This window comes from Daktulosphaira vitifoliae, unplaced genomic scaffold, assembly GCF_025091365.1.
Source record: "Daktulosphaira vitifoliae isolate Bord-2020 unplaced genomic scaffold, ASM2509136v1 Scaffold_1, whole genome shotgun sequence".
Classification (NCBI taxonomy): domain Eukaryota; kingdom Metazoa; phylum Arthropoda; class Insecta; order Hemiptera; family Phylloxeridae; genus Daktulosphaira; species Daktulosphaira vitifoliae.
This window is the reverse complement of record NW_026099572.1, coordinates 50,797,747-50,817,952: the sequence shown is the minus strand read 5'-3', so window position 1 is coordinate 50,817,952 and position 20,206 is coordinate 50,797,747. Positions and strand designations below refer to the sequence as shown.

The window sequence follows — 20,206 nt, the reverse complement described above, 5'->3', positions numbered from 1 at the left end:
GTAATATAACCCGTTAAATATGATAATCAATCAATAAAAGTTGACTAATTCAAGAGCTTGATACTAATAAACTTATTTTGAGTTGATACAAAAACTGATGATTTATTTACATTAAATTTTAATTTATATTACAATATATACAACTGAAAATTATGCTCGGAGTTGACGGTTGAATATTTCTGGTGAATTGATATGGTTACGTTTATAAATAAAAGTTTGATTAGATTAGAAATAAATACCTATGTCGGGAATTTCAACCATCATGTTAGTATGTCCAACAAAATCAAATAGTATTGAATATTTATATCTATAATGTTCAATCTACTGGCAAACATGAATTTTTCAAAAAATATTTATTCCTTAATTTTACTTTACTCAATATTTGCAGGTTTGCATTTTTAAATACTTTTATTAACTATTAACTTATTGTCTATTATATTAATTAACAGGGCTGTTAGCTGACAAACACGTTCACAGTAATTCTATCCAATGTCTTCTTAAAGTTAACGAATCTTATTCTTGCGAAAATACTAAAGGTAAATATATTTTAATATTTAATATGAATATTATTAACTTTTAATTTTTTTAATGTTAGAGTACCAGTCTGAGTTAAGTTATTTGTTTGATAATATTCCCCGTGAACTTAAAAAAAAACTAGTGTTTGGTTCTTTAATCGATTTAAATATTGAAGAAATTGTTACATTACCAGAGAATTTACTATTTTTTATACCAGTAAGTGAATATTGTCACATGTATAAAAAGAGAATTACTATGTTATCTTTATTTTAGATAAACAAATTAACAAACTTAAAAGGATCTCATTTGGCTTTAATTTTACATGCCCACAAAGATAATAGTTTAATTGCTAAAAAAATACTTCAATCTCTTTTAACGCATGAACAACGAATAGATTTTCTCAATACTGTAAGTACAAAAAAATCATTATTAATTACATTTTGTTTTATTGTAAATAATTAATACTCTTAATAGTTGACTCAAAAATCGATAGTTAGTGAAAAAGTTTTAAATACTATTGGTGAAATAGTATACAAATGGAATATTGAAGGAAGGGATGGAAAACTTCATAAATTAACCAATATATGTGTTTTGCCAAGATTATGGCCTCCTTTTATTCTTACACGAAGTAGAAATATGTCTGAAAGATTGTAAGTATTATCCATGTGCTGCAGTGTTTACAATGAAATATCTTTTTTTTTTACAATATTGATATTCCAAATCAGAACTGTAAAACTCAAAAATTAAGATTTTATGTTTTGAACTCAAAATTCTAAATAAGTTATGTATAAGAATTAAATAATAGAAAATTTTTTTTGAATGAAAATATTTTTGTCTACAAAAATTCTATTATTTAATTTTTGTATATACCACTTATATATATAGATTATATTTTATACATATTTTTTTTAGTTTTAAAATACCTAAAATTGAAATTGAAATAATTAAGTAACTAAATTTGTTAAGCTGTGAATGTTTAATTAGACTTTAAAATATGTATTATTTTTAAAGACTACATAATTTGGATTTAAATGAAAACCGTGAACACAGAGAACGTTGTAATATAATTTATAACAGATGGAAAAATTTACCTAAATATATAAGAAGATTATGGTCATTCTTAGCAATTAATAACTCTCTTCCAATACCTCTTGAAGAATGGACAAACCATCTAATAAATCAGTATGATAAATACATATCATTTAATTTAAAATAAAATAAAATTTGTGATATTTAGGTACAAATTAATTGTATTGGGTTTACGTAATGATGAGATAAGACGATTAAAATTAATTGATACATCTGAAACTAGAGAATCCTTGAAAGATATTGAATTTGACCATTTACAAGTAAGTATTCATAATAAAAAAGGACATTGTAATTTAAAAAGTTAAGTTAAAGCCATCATTTAATCCCCCTTTTACAAAAAAAAAATAATAATATTTAGCTGTTATAAATATTTTCTTGAGAAATTTTTGCAGCTAATATTAATCCAATAAATATATTAAAAAGAGGTGACTACCCTTACCAAAAAAATTGTTTTAATTACGAATAGCTTATGATAAATGACAATTTCAATTTCAGATTAATTGTATTAAAAAAGTCAATTATCTTTTCTATTTTTCTTTATTTTGATAAATCTACACTTAAAATTTTGATAAATGTTTTCTATAGAGTTATGTTTAAGACATAACTTATGAACTTAAAAATCTATTTATTACAATAACTTAATAAATATATAGATGTAAATATTCAATAAGATAAAAAATATTTTGTAAGTCTAAAAATTTATTAAATTTTTTAGACTCGATTTTTATTTGACATAATAATGAAGAATAATTCTTTGAGAGATATTTTACTACATTATCCATTGATAGTATTTAAATTATCTCCTATGCAATTTGATGAATTCGATGACAAAGAGTGGGCTGATGTAAAGGAAACGATACCATCACCAAGTAGCAATTATTTTAGTTACCCTGTAGCAAAACAGGTTTGTATGATTCACTTTCTTTGATTTATTGTTTTTAAAAATGCAGTTAAATATTCAATTTTTACTATTAATAATAAATATTTATGTATTTTTAGGCTGAGTAAGGCTTCATCAACTACAATAATAGAAAATAGCTTACTTTTTTATTAAATAAATAAATGAATAAAAATATAATAAAACAGCTTTTTTTGTTGAAAGTAGTTTTTTTTTTCAGATATTTAATAAAATTGCAAACCACCATTGGCTTACTGCAGTAAATGCTACTACTGGTTGGTCACCTGATGATTTGCGTCACCTTCCATTACTATATACTCAACCACCATCTACATTTAAAAAATTCTGTTTTTCACCCCCAAGTGCTCAATCAATTATTGCTCTTGATTCTTCTATGATTTCTAGTAGACAAGTATGTATGATTACAATTTAATTTAAATAAATGTTTCACATTTTTTTTTTAATAAATAGGCATTTTATATAAGTGGTTGCAGTTCTATGTTATCTTTCAATAAAAATAATCAAAAACTTTTACTGAATCTGAATCACAATATGCTAAAAGCTTTTCCAGTATCTAGCTTAATATTTGTTAATTTAGGATATGTAACTCATGAGATTTTATGCCATTTAGTTACAAAAATGGATAATACTAATTTACCTATGGCTCTTAGATTAGTAGATATTATAAAACCTGGTAAGAAAAAATTCTATTACTAGTTTAATATTTAAAACTATTAATTTTAGAGGAAATCAATGACATTTGAATCACATAGGACTAACATATTTTGTAAAAAAAAATGTTCAAATACTTAAAAAATTTTAATTTCTAAACTGAAATCTTATTCTAATGCATATTTTAGATATAGTAGAACCTTAAATTTTCGGTTTTGTTATTTAATAACCAAACCAAAAATTTATACTATAACGTTTATACTATAATAACATAAAATTTATCATATCACAATGTTTTTATTAATGTAAAAAAATTAGCTTTTCAAATATTTATGTAATAATTTTTTTTATAAAAATTTTGATACGATACCGTGTTTCCCTTAGCCACACTTCACATTTTCAATATATATGAAAGTGTATCAGGATCTGAATCATAAGTACATGTTGGCCTAGTGATAAGGTATATCTCTACGACGTCTTGGTCGTGGATTTGACTAGCCATCAATCTCTGATGGCTGTGTTAACTTATAGTTTAAAATTCAATTAGTTTTTACAAACCACTATATATTAAGCTAATAGTAGGAAAAAATTACTCTTAAGAGTAGATTTTAGGGGTAAATTGAGAAACTCAGGTTATTTGAGAAACTATGATTTTTTTTACTTATTAATAGAGAATAGTTTAAAGAAAATGTTGACAATTTGATAACGAGTATTATATTGTAACTTTTTGAGTAGTTATAATTTTTAGTTATAGACGAATAGAGTGCATAACATAGAAGCATTCTTAACTGTGCATTATGGTAAAATAGAGTGTAACTAAACTAAATTCTACTTATCATCTTTTCTAAATCTTCAAATGCTAATATCATTTGTAGGTGGGGGTTAGACCTTTCATGGTTGCCTTATTGATCAGATATGTATATAAAGTGTCTTACAAGGTTTTGATAAATTGTCATATTAAAAGTATTTTTAGAACCTTGTGGAAAACCTTATATATATATTTGCTTAGTAAGACAACTTTTAAGGTCCCTGTATCCAAATCCGCCATAGATATTATATCATAGTAGTGGGGGTAATAGAAGGTAAAACTCTTCACTATTCTATGTTCTAAAAGCTATTTGGACATTCATACAAAATTTTATATGCGCCACTGTATTTGCTTGACTTATAACAATCATAATATTATTTATTTTTTGATATCATGATAAAATATTACATCAAATCATTACAATATCAATATTTAAGAATTTATTGTCTGGAAACTCTAGTCATACTTTTTTTACAATTTGACCAAACAACTGAAAACAACCAAAAAATTTTATTAGAAAAACAAAACCAGTAGTTTACACTGTTTTATAATAATTATATTTATATAGAAACGAAATAAATTTAAATCACAATAATAAAACATGTATCAAAGTATACAGAGAGATATTTGATGAAATCTGTATAATGGCTGCTATAAATACTTAGTTTGTTGAAATGGAGCGTTACAAAAAAATTAAAAAATTTTCACTCCCCAATTGAAATGTATAGACTTTGCATAATATGTTTTAACATCAAACTATAAAAACATATTAATTAAGATATTCTTACAAAAGAAACAATCATATTCGTTGCTAGTATTTCAATAGTGTGATAAATGTATCTGAACACTTTATTCTTTATCATAATTTTGTCTTGATAGAATTATAGTTACATTGTAAATTATGAAAATTTTATCACTTATTATATTAATGTATGTATTATAAAAATGTTTTTTAATTAAAATAATTCTGTTAAATTATGAATATTATAATAAAAATTTAAGTTGTCAAATTGTATTAAATTTCTTAACTTTAAGACTATTTAAAAATAATTTGTTTTTTTTCAGCTGAAAAGATCTATTATGTAGAAGAAATGCTTAAAAATAAACATAACATACTTTTTGATCAATTATCACCAAAGTCTATATTTGGTCCTATATTTGATTCTTTGAATAACTTATATTCTAACTACAGCGAAAGAATTGATAAATTACCTAAAAATCTAGTAAGTGTCTTATAAAATAAAAATTTGAGATTTTGTAAACTATTTATAAAATGTACAAAGATATATGCAGTTTCATATTAAGGGGCTAAAGGCCCAAGGAAAATTTTTCCATGTCCCTAAAAGCAGTCTGGATTTTGATATATGTCAAATTATAATTTACAAAAAAAAAAAAACTTTTAGAAATTGATTTAACAAATTACTTTAATATTTATACTTTTAGTTAAGATCAATATTAGAAAACAATGAGTTATTACAGAAATGGTCTAATAAACACGGCTTATATGAAGGATTTACATGTAATTATATTGAAAAACTTAATGGAATAGAATTTCTTTCATTATTATACAAATTTAATACTTATCTTAACTGTAATGGAAAAGTAAGAAAAGTTTATTGATATTTAAAACTTTTATTAATCAATAGTTCTTTGTACTATCTAAAATATATACATACTTTTTCAGTCATACTAGAAATGTAAGATATTATTTACTCTTTTTTGGAAATATTTATAAAGTAGTTAAAGTAACTTTCATAGCTATCTTGAATGTTGAACATTGAAAATTGATTAATCTGTTATAATTATGACTTAATAATACTCGTCTTAAATAAAATGATTGTAAAACATTTGGGATTTGGCATAATGAGGGCTAATAAATATAACCATTATAAATATGAGTTCTATCAGTAATAAACTTCACTATCACAAAACATTTTGATGCAAATGTGCATAAAGAAACTTTTATTAATCAATAGTTCTTTGTACTATTAAAATCATTCTTCAAATTTTATTTTTATTTTAGTATATTACAAATAAAACATGGGTTCATTTTTTGACATGTTCATATAAAAAAAAATTTTTAATTAGACATTATATAAATAAAAGATGTTTTTTTTATTTATTTGGTTATAAATCTTGAAACTAATTGAAATAAAATTCTAGAAATTATAAGTAAAATAACACATTATAATTTAAACAAATAACATTTAAAAAGATTTCTTAATTAAAAAAATTCAAGAATTCCAACCTTTTTTTATTTAAATAAACCTACTTAATAAATTGTAAACACTTAATGACATTATTAAAGAATTATTCTTATTTGGCTCATTCTTTGTAATTGAAGCCTTATTATAATAATAATTAAAATAAACAATTAATACACAAATAATGTTGATAAAAAAATATGTGTTGATGTTCTATCAAAATATTAAGACTAAATAAAATTTTTGGATTGAATGTACAAATATTTTTGAAATTTAGTTATTTTTCATTAGTATATATTTATATTTCCATAGACTTTTCCAAAAAGCTTACAGCCTTGTGTTGCTAAAGTATTTATGAAGTATCTTCGTTTAAAATCTGTTTTGTCCACTGATAAACCATCCCCATTATTTTTAGAAGAATGGGAAATTGAAGCTGTTCAAGGTAAAACAAAATTTTGAGCTGTTAAAAATGTTCAAAGACTTATTAATTATAGTGTATTTATCTTAGGATTTATTTTAACTACTTTGCCTATTGAAATAATTGTGAACTCAGATTTAAAGCATACTATTATGTATTCAATTGGTAAACTTAGTTATGCAGAGCTTTTAATTGCTGCACCTACTAGCAAAATTACAAATTTAGTTCAAAAATATCTTGAAAAAACAGTAAGTTTATAGAAATTAATTAATTATATTATTTTTATATTAATTTTGATTGAATATTTATATTATTTATAGTTAAAAAATTCATCAAATATAAGTTTTGAACAATTATATATATTAGGTAATCTTACACATTTTCTTACAACAACTAACTTAGAAAGAGTTGAGGGAAAAGCTTTTAAATTTTTAATTGAAGCTGGTTTGTTTGATAGTAGAATTTGTTTTAGCACAGCAGCTAAAGATTATTGGGCTAATCTTATAATTCGATCATTTGGGTAAAATTTTTGTTTATTTGTCTAACAATAGTGATATTAATTATATTTATTTATTTTCAATAATAATTTAAATTAATATAGAAATCCTAAAACATGGTTAAGTGATACTCTTCAAATACTATCTGATGCTTTAATTGTATTAAATCAAGATCAGCTAGATTCTATTCCAATTTTATCACGACTAAATTCAGCAGATATCATAAGTACACGATATGCTGATGTTATCGAGTGGTTACCAATTGATATACCTTTCTATAAAGTAAAATTATTTAGAATTATCACTAATTTTTATGATATTATTTAATATACAAAATGATGTTTTAGGCTTGTTCCCTGATTCAAAATAACCAAGAGTTTGAATTCACAAATTCTCTATCTATTCTTATAGATTTTTACTTAGATTCTATACAAAATCAATTAAATATGATTAGTCCAATTATAAATGACCAACAAACTGAGACTGTTATAACATCTCCAGAATTAAAATTGAAAAACTATGCATCAGAAGTGAAAATATTAATTCCTTTTCAATCTAATAATGAAGATACGGGTATATTTGATTTATCAAAGACATTATTTGATAGATTTAGCACTATTTTCTCTGGCAAAGTAGAGCCCAACTCAAACAATAGTTCTAATAAAACAGAGAATATTCCTGTTTCTAATTATTCTATTTCTATGACAGAGGATTCCAAGAGTAGGGATTTAAACACAACTGATAGTACTAACATTGCTACAAGTTCTACACAAAAAACTAATACAACTCCTAAAAATTATGATTTATATAATGCATATGGAAGTAAAAATCTCCAAGATAATGAAACTACTAATACTGATTCAGTGAGTGTCATACCTTTGATAGAAAATTCAAAACAACCAACATTATATGAAGACACACTTGCTTCCACAACAATTGGCATTCCTACAACCACTAAGAAGCCTTTGAACTTCAAAAATACAACTGATGAAAATTTATACTCTACTACAATTGATTTAAATGTAAACACAAATATTGAAAAAAGTATTCCTAGTACCATAAAATCAACATTTAATGGTACAAAAAATTCTCGGATTAAAAGATCATATACATACTTTTTCAGTCATACAAGAAATGTAAGATATTATTTACTCTTTTTTGGAAATATTTATAAAGTAGTTAAAGTAACTTTCATAGCTATCTTGAATGTTGAACATTGAAAATTGATTAATCTGTTATAATTATGACTTAATAATACTCGTCTTAAATAAAATGATTGTAAAACATTTGGGATTTGGCATAATGAGGGCTAATAAATATAATGAGTTCTATCAGTAATAAACTTCACTATCACAAAACATTTTGATGCAAATGTGCATAAAGAAATTTGTCTTCTATTAAGCTGTTTTTTATCTGGAAAAATAAAAATAATTATTTAATATAGACCATAAAAATTTGTAAAATAAAATTCATTTGCGTAAGAATATTCTCTTAGCATGCACTTTTGGTTGAAGTAGTTACTAATTTATAATAAGTAATAAGTTTTTTATAATTAAGGATGAATATATTAAACATTTTCTTTGCATTTACATAAAAAAATAGGCCACATAAACATAAATTTGATTTTCTATAATAATAAATTTAATTTCATAATTTTATGTTGTATACTTTCATATTTTATTAAATCTTTTTACATATTTTTTTCATAAATGCTTTTTAACTTTGGTGAGAAGCAGAGGAGATAAGAATTTTACTATGATGTGTTTATTTATTATAATTATTATTTTCTTATTATGTCTGTCATTACTTTTCCATCGCTTACACTGGACTGCTCCCAAATTTTAATAAAAATATTATTTTGGTATAAAAAAAATCAATATTTTTTGTTTTTATAATTTTTTATTTCAAATTTTTTTTAGTTATTTGTGTTTATATTGCCTTAAATGGGTGTTATCTTTATTCTATTAAATGTAACATACATATTTAACTAGCTTATAATAAAAAGGAACTGGTCGATTACAACTATAGACCCATTATTTCAAAAGTTATAACAATTTTAAAATTGAAAATGAAGATGAGGTGTGGGTTTTGTTATTTTTATCATTTCACATTACTCTGAAGCGCTTTTCTTCTGCTCTATATTTCAAAATGTTAATAAATTCTGAAGTTATATTTAAAACATTTTTTTTGACCAGTAATTTTTTAATTATATCATTTTTATTTTATTCGCTAGCTAAATATCTTACTTGTCATTTAAAATAATAAAGACGACACCCTTACAAGGCATAAGGGAAATATTAAAAAAAAAGTTAAATAATTAATAATCCAAAAATATATAAAATTAAAAAATAGAGAATTTCTCTATAAAATTTACAATACTAAATTATTCAATATCAATTTCATACTAAATTTTCAAGTGCTTAATATAGAAACAAATTTTAGGATTTTGAAGTGCATGTTTAATTTTTTAGGGCTACAAGTTCTCCAATTATGTAATTCATTACATAGAAATGCTAAAAAATGTATTTTAAGTGTATATTTTAAGATATTTAAGGGTATTCATATTTAGTTTTTTTATTAGGCTATATATGAAAACTATTTGTTTCTCGTGGACAAATATCTAATGGATTATTTTTTAGATTACTTGTGATACCCTACGAATTTTGGGCCCTGCTTCAATTATCTCTAAAAGTTTTGACTCTATTATAGAAAAAATGAGTGATGAAGAACTGACAGAATGTGTAGATTTTTTGGGGTCATTAGAATTGAAACAAAATTTAACAAATAATATTTGGTATAGAATTAAAGATAAGGTAAAATGTTAAAGTTTTACAAAAGAAATAACATGATTAATTAAATACTTAATAAATAATTTGATAACAATTAATTAATTTGTTTAGACTGCTATTCATACTTATGGTTCTGTTATATCTGGATTATCTATTGATGAACTGCAGTCATTAAATTTGGATATAAAGAATCCTTGGACATTGGAAATAATTAATTTACTTGGCAATCATATAAAAAATATGACAGTTGTATGTTGATATATATAAAATTATTACTTAGTATGTAATAAATATTAAAATTCTATTTAGGCCAGGTAGAGATGAAGGTTCAAATATAAGCCTATTGATAAATTTTTTCTTAGTTTCCGAATTTTTCAATTTGACAATTAAAATTAGACAACATTTTCTATAAAATGATAAAAATGAATAGTTTGAGAATTTCAATTACATAATACTCTAATATTTGTTTACCTACTATTTATTTGCATTGTAAATATTTTTAAAAATAAAAAGGTAGTTTTAATTTTTCCTTCAAATATATATTTTACTAAGAGATATACTTAAGATTATAGAGGAGGGTATTAAAAACTTAAATATATATATTTAATTGATATAATTTAAAGTTCATTTGAAAATTAAAAAAGTTAATAACTTTGAAAGTTAATTTGTATTACTTTATTTATTTTATACGGTTAATATATTTTGTGTATTAGCGTAAAGAGATTACTAGACAGTTTTTATCAAAATTGGAAGAAAATATAAATAAAATGAATCACTTATGGGGCTCATTTGGATCATTAATATGCCAATTGCCTCAGCAAACTGTTCAGATTATGATGCACACATCAGATCTCTTCTGGGAAACAAGTACAGCTTTTAAATCTATATTAATGTGTGATGATATGTGTGTGAAAAATTTAGCATTAATAGCAATATCTAGAATTGGTGAGTCAAAATTTTGGAGTGCATCTGAAATTGAACGTATGGGAGTCATTATAGCAGGTAAATAGTATGATTTAATTTTTTATGCATAATATTTTAAGATCATATGATGCAATAAAGTTGATCATTATGTAATGATGATTCCTATAGTCATGATGACGAGATTGCAAAATATAATTATTTTCCAATTATCATATATTTATACTATGTGGTAATTGTAAAATGTGTAAACACTAAAATGTGTATCATATCAATTATACTTCTCCAATGGTTATTAACTTATGAAAAGAGTACAGAAAAATATTCTTTTAAAATAGCCAAAATATGATGCTAATATTTTGACAAAAAGTTGAAAATATATATTATCTTAAAGTCAAAACATACTTGTACGAGCATAATAAAATAAAATGAATAAGATACTAAATTAATTTTTTAAGTAAAAATCTGTCTATGTATACTAAGTAATCTAAATTAGGTAAGGCACTCTTTTGCTTAGAAATTATTAAGAATTTTTAATTTTTACAAAGAGAAAAAATATTAGATTTTAAAAACTACAACAACATGTAGTTGAATAATTTTTTTCTATCATCCCTTAAAGATTAAAAGATCTCAATTAATTTTCATAAATGGGAACTGTTGTAATATATAATTTGATACTTTTTTTTAGTTCCTGTTCAGTTATGTAATATATTATATAAATATGAGTTTTTCTCCTTTATTTAATTTTAATGACTTTAAAGATAAATCAAAAGAAATCTGGGATTGCTGATTAAGATCTTTTCTAGATCTATTAAATATATATTTACTGGTTATGAAAACAGTTATTATAAAATATAAGATTTAAAAGAAAGGTAATTATTTACAATAGTGATGTACTATTTAATGTAAATGAGACAATACTTTAAGAAAAAAAAAACATATAATACAAATAGAAAACATTGAAGATGAAGTCATTATTGAAGAAAATTAAATAAATGACATTATACAAATTGAACAAACTAAACTTGAAAATAAAACATATAAAGAAACAAAATCTGTATACATTGATTCTCAGTCTAATTCATTACAACTTCTAGGATATTTAATGAATGTTGCTACTCATTTAAGGCCAAATATTATTTTTGCAGTTGTATATCTAAGCCTAAAATAATCAAATCCAAAAGTTAACCCCTAGAATAATTTTTAAATGTATATTAAAATATTAAGAAGAGCCAAAAAAAAATAAGTCTTTTTTATTAAAGAAATAATTAAGGAAAATTAATTAGTTTTTGTGATTTAGATTTTCCTGGTGAACAAAAAAATTGAAAATCAACAAATGGTATTATTTTTAAAACTTTTTAGAAATTGAATTTGCAGGTCAAATAAAAAACAGCAAACTATATCTTTATCTACTATAACATATATCTTTGACATTAGCAACTACTGAATATATTAGAGGTTTTTTACAAGAAATGGATATTCATTGTACTATTAACTCATATAATAATTTTTGAATTTATCGATCTGTTATTTATATGCCTAAAGGATACAAAAAAACATAAACGCCTAAAACATATACATATTGATCAGTTTGTCATAAACCACTTGATTACTTACAAAATAAATACAATAATATACACAACATGAATGTTAATCCGTTACAGCATTTTAAATATATATGTTGGGTATTTAGCGAGGCTGGGTGCACATACACTTACATAAAAATTATTTAATTACCTATTATTGTAGTTTTTTAAACCTAATATCTTGCATGTTGACCTCAAAAAACGGCAGCACAGTGTGGACGGGGCATAGTTGGGGTAAGTATAAATGATATCTGACAGTAATTAATTTTCGCGACGTTAGCGATATACGGTTGCCGAGTCGGTTAAACTTGTGTTTTACGCGCTTGGGGTACAGGGTTCCAACCTGCGTATGGCAAGACAAATTTTTGCATTTTTTCTCAATTCTTTTTAAGTTAGAATAAATTTTCAACTGCTTTGATTTTTATCTCATTTAGATTCAATAACTTCAATAAAGATCAATGATCCCATCACTTTAGTCGCCCAATGCGAGAAGAAATTTCTTATTCGTATTAAAATTATTTTACTATATTTTAAGTTTTAGCTTCGATGCAAAGCTGAGAAGATATTTTTTTGTGACTATCATTTATTTTCTCTGCTCTAACTTGACCTACTTTCTTCAACGATACGTCAAATGACTACAATTCGTATCTAGTTGAAGATATTACTCTCAAAAATTGAAAAAAAATTCTAATTTATCAATTTAACAGTTCGTTATTACATGTTCTCCATAAAGACAATTAAAATCATTCATTTCTAATGTTTTCAAAGTATTTATTGACGAATTAAGTTTGATATGATAGGTTTCAAATACAAAATTAAATCATTTTACTTTGTAATTTATTAATTTTTTACTCTATTTCTGTGTGCTACTACTAGACTATAATATTCCAAATTTGTTGGTAACATGTTGCTATATAAATCTTTTCTAAAAAAAAATGATTGTTAGTTTCTCCTGAATTGACAGTGGATTTTTACAATTATAATCAAATTTTATTATACGCTCAATTGAGTAAATCTTTTTAACAACTTTGTTTTGATTGGTACATTTAGTTAAAGTAAATCATTAAAATTAATTAAGTTCTGAATATTTCAATTGCAGAATCTTTTCAAACACCAAAAGTTACTAGGAAATTATTACTATTACTTCTATTTTAGTTATCTATTACGATAAAATTGCAAAAAAATATTGAGCTTTTCTGATAAATTTACAATAAATAGTAATTTCCTGACTGCATATTAGTCTAAAAAATAGCATAATTTTAATTCTCATAAAATTTTCTATTTAATGATGTCAATTTCAACTTGTAATTGAGCTAAAAGTTATGGTAAAATAAATTTTTTTTTTTTTTATAAATATTTACATAAATCAACTTTAAACGATTAAAAAAATAGGTCAAATATGTCATTTTCCTTATTTATAACATATTAATAATCAAAATCAGTATTAATTTAAAACAATTTTTTTTTGTTCTTAATTATTTTTTTTATATGTAAATATTATTTATTAAAAACATTAAAACTTAGAAGTGATAGAAAAAGTGTAATTGCACATTTGAAAACAACGCGGAAAGTTGAGTTAGAATAGTATATTTTTGTTTCTGATGAAAGTTCCTTGTAGTCCAGTGTATTTATTTATAGTAACAAAGAGTTTTTATTGAAAAATATTNTTTTATAGTAACAAACAGTTTTTATTGAAAATTATTGTATCAAGCCCTTTAAATTTTTATACACGTAAAAATAAAGCAAAATATAACTTCTTTATTATTTTTATAATTTCTCCGTATAAATTACAATATTAAATTATTGAATAAATAATAAATAAATAAATTTCATACTAAATTTAATAATTATAATTAGTATTTATTCATATATTATATTTTAAAATCAAAGAACTACTTATCGGGATATAATCAAAGAAATAAGAGTTGATGTTGCTTTTGGAATAATCCACCAATTTCTATAAATGAAACACTATCTACAGATTTGTATCGAAGCGTTTCTTATGATAGTGATTTTAATCACTGTCAGATTAAGTCTATTCTGGACCCAACTATGGCACGTCCCCACTGTGCTGGGTTTTTTTTATTTAGAATTATAATGTATGAATAAATGATTATAGCATTTAAGTATAGTATGAGATTAATATTTAATAATTTAGTATTATAATTTTTTTTGTAGAATTTATAAAAAATTATAAAGTAGATATTACTTTTATGTCAAACGTGTATAAAACTTGAGGAGGGCTTAACACAAAACTTTTTAGAAAAATTATATTTGTTGTTAATTATGAATAAATGGTCTGCAAGAAATTTTCATCAGAGTCAAAAATATACTTTTATTATTCAATTTTTTGTAATAATTTAAAATCAGCAATTAAATTTTTTCTATCACCACTAATTTTTGATATTAATACTAATTAGTTAAAAACTATAAGGAAAATAGTTCAAAATATTTAAATTGTATCATCTACAGTATTCCCGTAACATTTTCAACAAAACCATCGACCAATCTAGCGAATATCGTGCAAAAGGAGAAGCAGGACCGAAAAGACCACGGCAAAGTCAATCGAAAATCAAGGTCATGTTGACAGTTTTCTTTGATTATCGTGCACAATGAATTCCTACCGCCGGGCCAAACTGTCAACAAATCGTATTATTTGAGTGTTATGCGTTATTTGCTTGAAGCTATTCGTTTGAAATGCTCGGAATTATAGGTGAACAAATCTTGGTTCCTTCATCACGATAATGTGCCATCTCATACTACATTGGTTCTCGCGACTTTTTTGCCAAAAACTCGACTCGTATCGTTCAGCAACCAATGTGTTCACCTGATTTAGCTCCATGCGACCTTTGGCTATTCAGCAAATTAAAAAAGTCGCTGCGGGGACATCGTTTTTATATGATTGAGGAGATAAAAACCGAATTAAAGAAGGTCTTGAAGGTTATACCGGAAAAGGACTATTTCAATTGTTTCGAGCAAAAAGCGTTGGCAAAAGTGCATTTTATCGGGCGGGGATTACTTTGGAGGAGAAGAAATTGATTTGAAAGTATAAATAAAGAATTTTCATTTTATAAACAATTTCACCTTACTTTTTGATCACAGTAGTAGAAATATAAAGTTAAAAATATAAAATCGAGAATTTCAACCTAAAAATAGCATAATTTTGAATACGGCAGTCATTTTCACCATGTAGACAAAATAAAGTTCGACATTTTTTTTTCATAATAAAGTAGTATATTACATATACTTTAATTTAAGATATATATATATATAAAAGTATCAGTGTTTTCGTAACACTTTCAAAAGTTAAGTGAAAAAGTTGTCATTTTGAATCCCTTCTATAGGCACATAAAGAGTCAGATTTATACAAACAATTTACAAAATGATAGATAATTACATCATGTGTCTATAAAAAAAATTGTATTGACCCATACATTTTTCAAAAAAGTTATGGCAGTTTTAATAAAAACAAATGTCGAAAATTACCGATTTTTAAATTTGTAATTTTTTTAGAGATTTTCCTTATTTATGAGAACGAGGGATATTTTTTCAATCTTTGAGGGTCATGTCTTCGGCTAGATACAATTTGTGATCTTTTGACATATCATTGAAAGAAATCGGTTCGACGAGAGCTGAGAAAAAGTAATACAGACACAAAATAAAAACACATTTTAGTAAAATTAATACCTTCTCAGTTTCGCATCAAAACTAAAAATAAAAAACAGGTTAATTATGACATTTTACACTGATTATTTTTAAAACATTAAAAATCAAAATCAATAATAATTTGAAAAAAAATTGTTTTTGTTTTACATTATTTTTTATATGTAAATATTAGTTTTTTACTAATAATTATAATTTCTAAATAGGGGCGATAAAAAAAGTTAATTGCAGAATAGAAATCCACCAATTTCTTAAAATTAAAAACTATTTACAAATTTGTATCAAAGCGTTTTTTATGATTGTGATTACTATCAGATATTATCTATACTAGAATTAATTATGTTATGTCCCCACTGTCAGATCTAGAAAATGCTATCGTTTTTTAGATCTGAATCTGCTTATGAGATTAGTAAATAAGCAATTATTTTTTTAATAATATATTTTCTCAAAAATATTAACATATTAAATCACATATTTAGGAATAAATACAACCCAATGGAAATCTCTGTTAGATTATAATTCTAATGCTTTAGAAGGAATAACTCCAAATGCTGTTGAATGTCTTAGTAAATCTCATATTGAAGTAAGTACATATTTTAATATATTTTTTTTGGTAATTTAATATTATTTGTAACTTTTATGTGATTCAATGATTGAATAATGTTTAATTACCTTTTTAAAAATTTGTTTATTGTTTATGGATTTTTTTAAGTAATAAAATAAAAAAATGAATTTAAATTAATCAGATTCCAAAAATAATTTATCGCAAATGTTGTTATACTTTAACTCGTCCAATTCATTATCTATTAAACTTATCTTTATCATCAGGTGTATTTCCTGACTTCTGGAAAACTTAGTTTCATTTACCCAGTATTTAAATTTGGAAATCGCGCTCATATTAATAATTATCGTCCCATATTTTGCTTAAGTGTTTTGCCAAAATTCTTTAAAAAACTTCTTGAATTTAAGATGTCTAATATTTTTAAAAATGTTTTAGTAAACAACCAACACGGTTTTCGTGAATCGAAATCCACGCTAACAAATCTAATGGTTTATTGCTCTGATTTAGTTCATTCAATAAGTAATGACATCCAAGTGGATGTAGTTTACACCGATATTAAGAAGGCATTTGACACTGTTAATATAAATATTTTAATTGATAAACTTAAAATTATTGGAGTTCATGATCCAATTCTTTCTTGGTTTCAGTCTTCTTTATCAAATCGAACCCAAAAAGTTAAAATAAGAGAATCACTATCGTCGATTATAAATGTAATTTCTGGCGTACCACAGGGTGGTCATTTATCGCCTATTTTATTTATATTGTTTTTGAATGATATTAATTATATATTTCATTTTTGTAAATTTTCATTATTTTCTGATGACTTAAAAATGTACATGCCTATATTAACTTTAGAAGACTCCAGTGGTCGAAGTGGCTCAAAATATGTGGAGGGATGCCCTCCATTTTTGTGTTTCTCGTATATAAGAACTAAAACAGTAATACACATTTTTTTTAAATTTAAAGTAAACTGGAATTATATAATAAATAAATATATGTATAAATAAGTTATAGTTATACAATTTTTACATTTTCTCCCAAAGACTTTCATATTCAGTGTTAAACAAAATTGGCTATTTAGAAACGCATTGAGTATGGTCAGCACTTCTTCTTCCTTTTAAAATCCAAGACTGTACACATGTATTAACAGTTTAGATTTATTTAATTTAGGCGTCATATAGTCTAATTTAAACGAAAAAAATACTAAACTCGTTTCTTAACAAAACTCATTTAAAAGAAACATTGGAAAAATTCATAATTGTTAAAAATTCCATTTTTAATTTCATTAAAAACATTGACACGACTTACGTCGCAAAAATGTGGTCGACACGGGTCATGAGGGTAGAGACCCGTGGGCCGCTTATTAAATGAGCGACAACGGGTTATTTTAACAAAAAATAAAACAAACCGAAAAGTTAAACACAATAATAAAAATCTTCGCATAATATCGCGGCACTTTCGCGGGCATCGACGACGCGATGACCGGCGTGTAATCCTTGGGCGACAAAAGGTTAGCTGCGTTGTAGGCGACGGTGCGGATCGGTTGGTCGACGTTGTCGCTTTCACAACGGGAGGAAGACTCTCGCGCCATTTGCGGCGGGTCGTCGTTGGCCGTGCGGCACTCGCAGGACTTTGCACCGCGGTGTTGGTCAGTCAAATACTCATAAAGTAGGGCGACGGCTGATAAAGGTGGCACGAGTCGCAGGGCATCGTTTATAACGAAGCGACGCGGGCCGTGTCAACATCAATATAAATCGATAATCTGAATACACATTGAACAATATAAAGGGGGATGTATTATTTGAGAGATAATAAGTAGAGGTATGAAAAATGTAAATTAAAACAAGAAGAGGGATGGCATACCCCCCCACTTCGACCACTGGAAGACTCTAATAATTTGCAACACGATCTTAATCAACTTAATTTATGGTGCATAAATAATGATCTTAATCTGAACATAGACGAGTGCTTTCAAATAACATTTACAAGGAATAAGCAAAACTTAAATACACAATACAAAATAAATGGTAAAAAACTAAATATTTTAAATAAAGTAAAAGATTTAGGTATTATTTTCTCTTGTGATCTTTCATATACTGAACATATAAATATAATTACGAACAAAGCTTTACGATTATTTGGGTTTTTGAACCGAAACTGTTGGGAGTTTAATGACCCCATCTGTATACGCGTTTTATATTTTTCCCTTGTTCGTTCAAATTTAGAATATGGATGAATAATTTGGAGCCCACACCAGAATTACCAAATTAAAAATTAGAAAACATACAAAATCGCTTTTTACGGATGTTAGCATATAAGACAATAGAGTCGATCAAACATTAAAATCGGTAGCAATAGATTTTAATATTGAAACGCTAGAATTTAAAAGGCAATTTAATGATTTGAACTGGCTGTATAAATTGTTAAATTCTAATATTGATTGTTCTGAGGTTTAATCCCTAATTTCTTTCAACGTCCCGAAATTTTCATTAAGGTCTACTTATACATTCCATGTTCCTACATTCAAACGAAATTACTGTATCTTCGCACCGCTAAACCGGATGTTGTCATTAGGCAATAAAATCGAAAACTTTGATTTGTTTTTCCATACGCCCCTTAAAATGAAAAATTGTTTAAGGGAACATTGTATTTAGTGCATCGATTTCGTATTAATAAATTCTAATTAGAACTGTGTACTATCTGTATATGCTTTTTTTTTTCGGTTGTATGTTATTCTCATATATTGTTATTATCTATACTTTTGTAAAACCTATATCTATATTCTTTTGTGTTCATTTTGTCTGTACTTTATGTCTAATAGGCGTTTATTATTCAAATAAATAAATAAATAAATTACTTTTCGCATGACAATAAAGATAAATGTTATATACATCTTTGCAACTAAATATTCTATATAGATATTTATTACTCTGTTAGCTTATGGATGAAACACACCTTAAATATTTAACACCACAAGCTGCTTATGTCGTATTGAATATTCATTCAGAGATCTTAGACAAAGTGCGTGTCGATACATTAACTAAGATAATTAATTTTGAAATTGATGCTTCATGGCAACCAGTTCCGTCAGCTACATATCCAAAACTGAAAAAAGGACAAATTCCTGGCTTGTCTAGTTCGATGTTTTTTGAAATGCCGTCAGAGTCAAATGCTAATACTATTAACAATACTAAACTTCTTTTGAGTTTCAGTTGTTTTGTTTTATTATTTATTTTTATATAATGTGATTCATAAATAATTAGTGTTTTTTTGTTTTATTTCACATTATTTATATAAATTTGTTTTTGAATTATTTTTTATTTATTTATAATAAATGTTCTATATAATAAAGTATTTATAATCATCTATCTTAATATAAAAATTATTTCAATATCAAAGATCAATTGTTCCTTAGTTTATAGAGAACAAATGTACTCCCGTGGAAACTTATTCGATAAGTAGTGTTCTAAATAAAAAAAATTAAAATAAAATACTTGAATTTTTAATATAAAAAAATCGTTTAAAATTATTAAACTTTTGTGGATAACACAGGAACGCGCCACAGAAAATGTTCATAAAATAT

The 20,206-nt window shown here is 24.7% G+C and overlaps 1 protein-coding gene across 1 annotated transcript; it reads left to right on the top strand.

The window, feature by feature from the left end:
* The first annotated feature begins 227 nt into the window (after positions 1-227).
* On the top strand, positions 228-19,991 carry LOC126898698 (uncharacterized). Its single transcript, XM_050672989.1, has 22 exons — positions 228-388; positions 450-536; positions 596-732; positions 790-924; positions 991-1,166; positions 1,528-1,698; positions 1,754-1,865; positions 2,321-2,509; positions 2,724-2,915; positions 2,975-3,197; positions 5,049-5,206; positions 5,427-5,585; positions 6,500-6,629; positions 6,696-6,853; positions 6,926-7,125; positions 7,207-7,384; positions 7,450-8,238; positions 9,742-9,915; positions 10,003-10,140; positions 10,605-10,893; positions 16,541-16,644; positions 19,561-19,991. Exons 1-22 carry the CDS (start codon positions 313-315, stop codon positions 19,864-19,866), a joined length of 4,281 nt encoding a protein of 1,426 aa, XP_050528946.1. The 5' UTR covers positions 228-312; the 3' UTR covers positions 19,867-19,991.
* Positions 19,992-20,206: the final 215 nt, after the last annotated feature.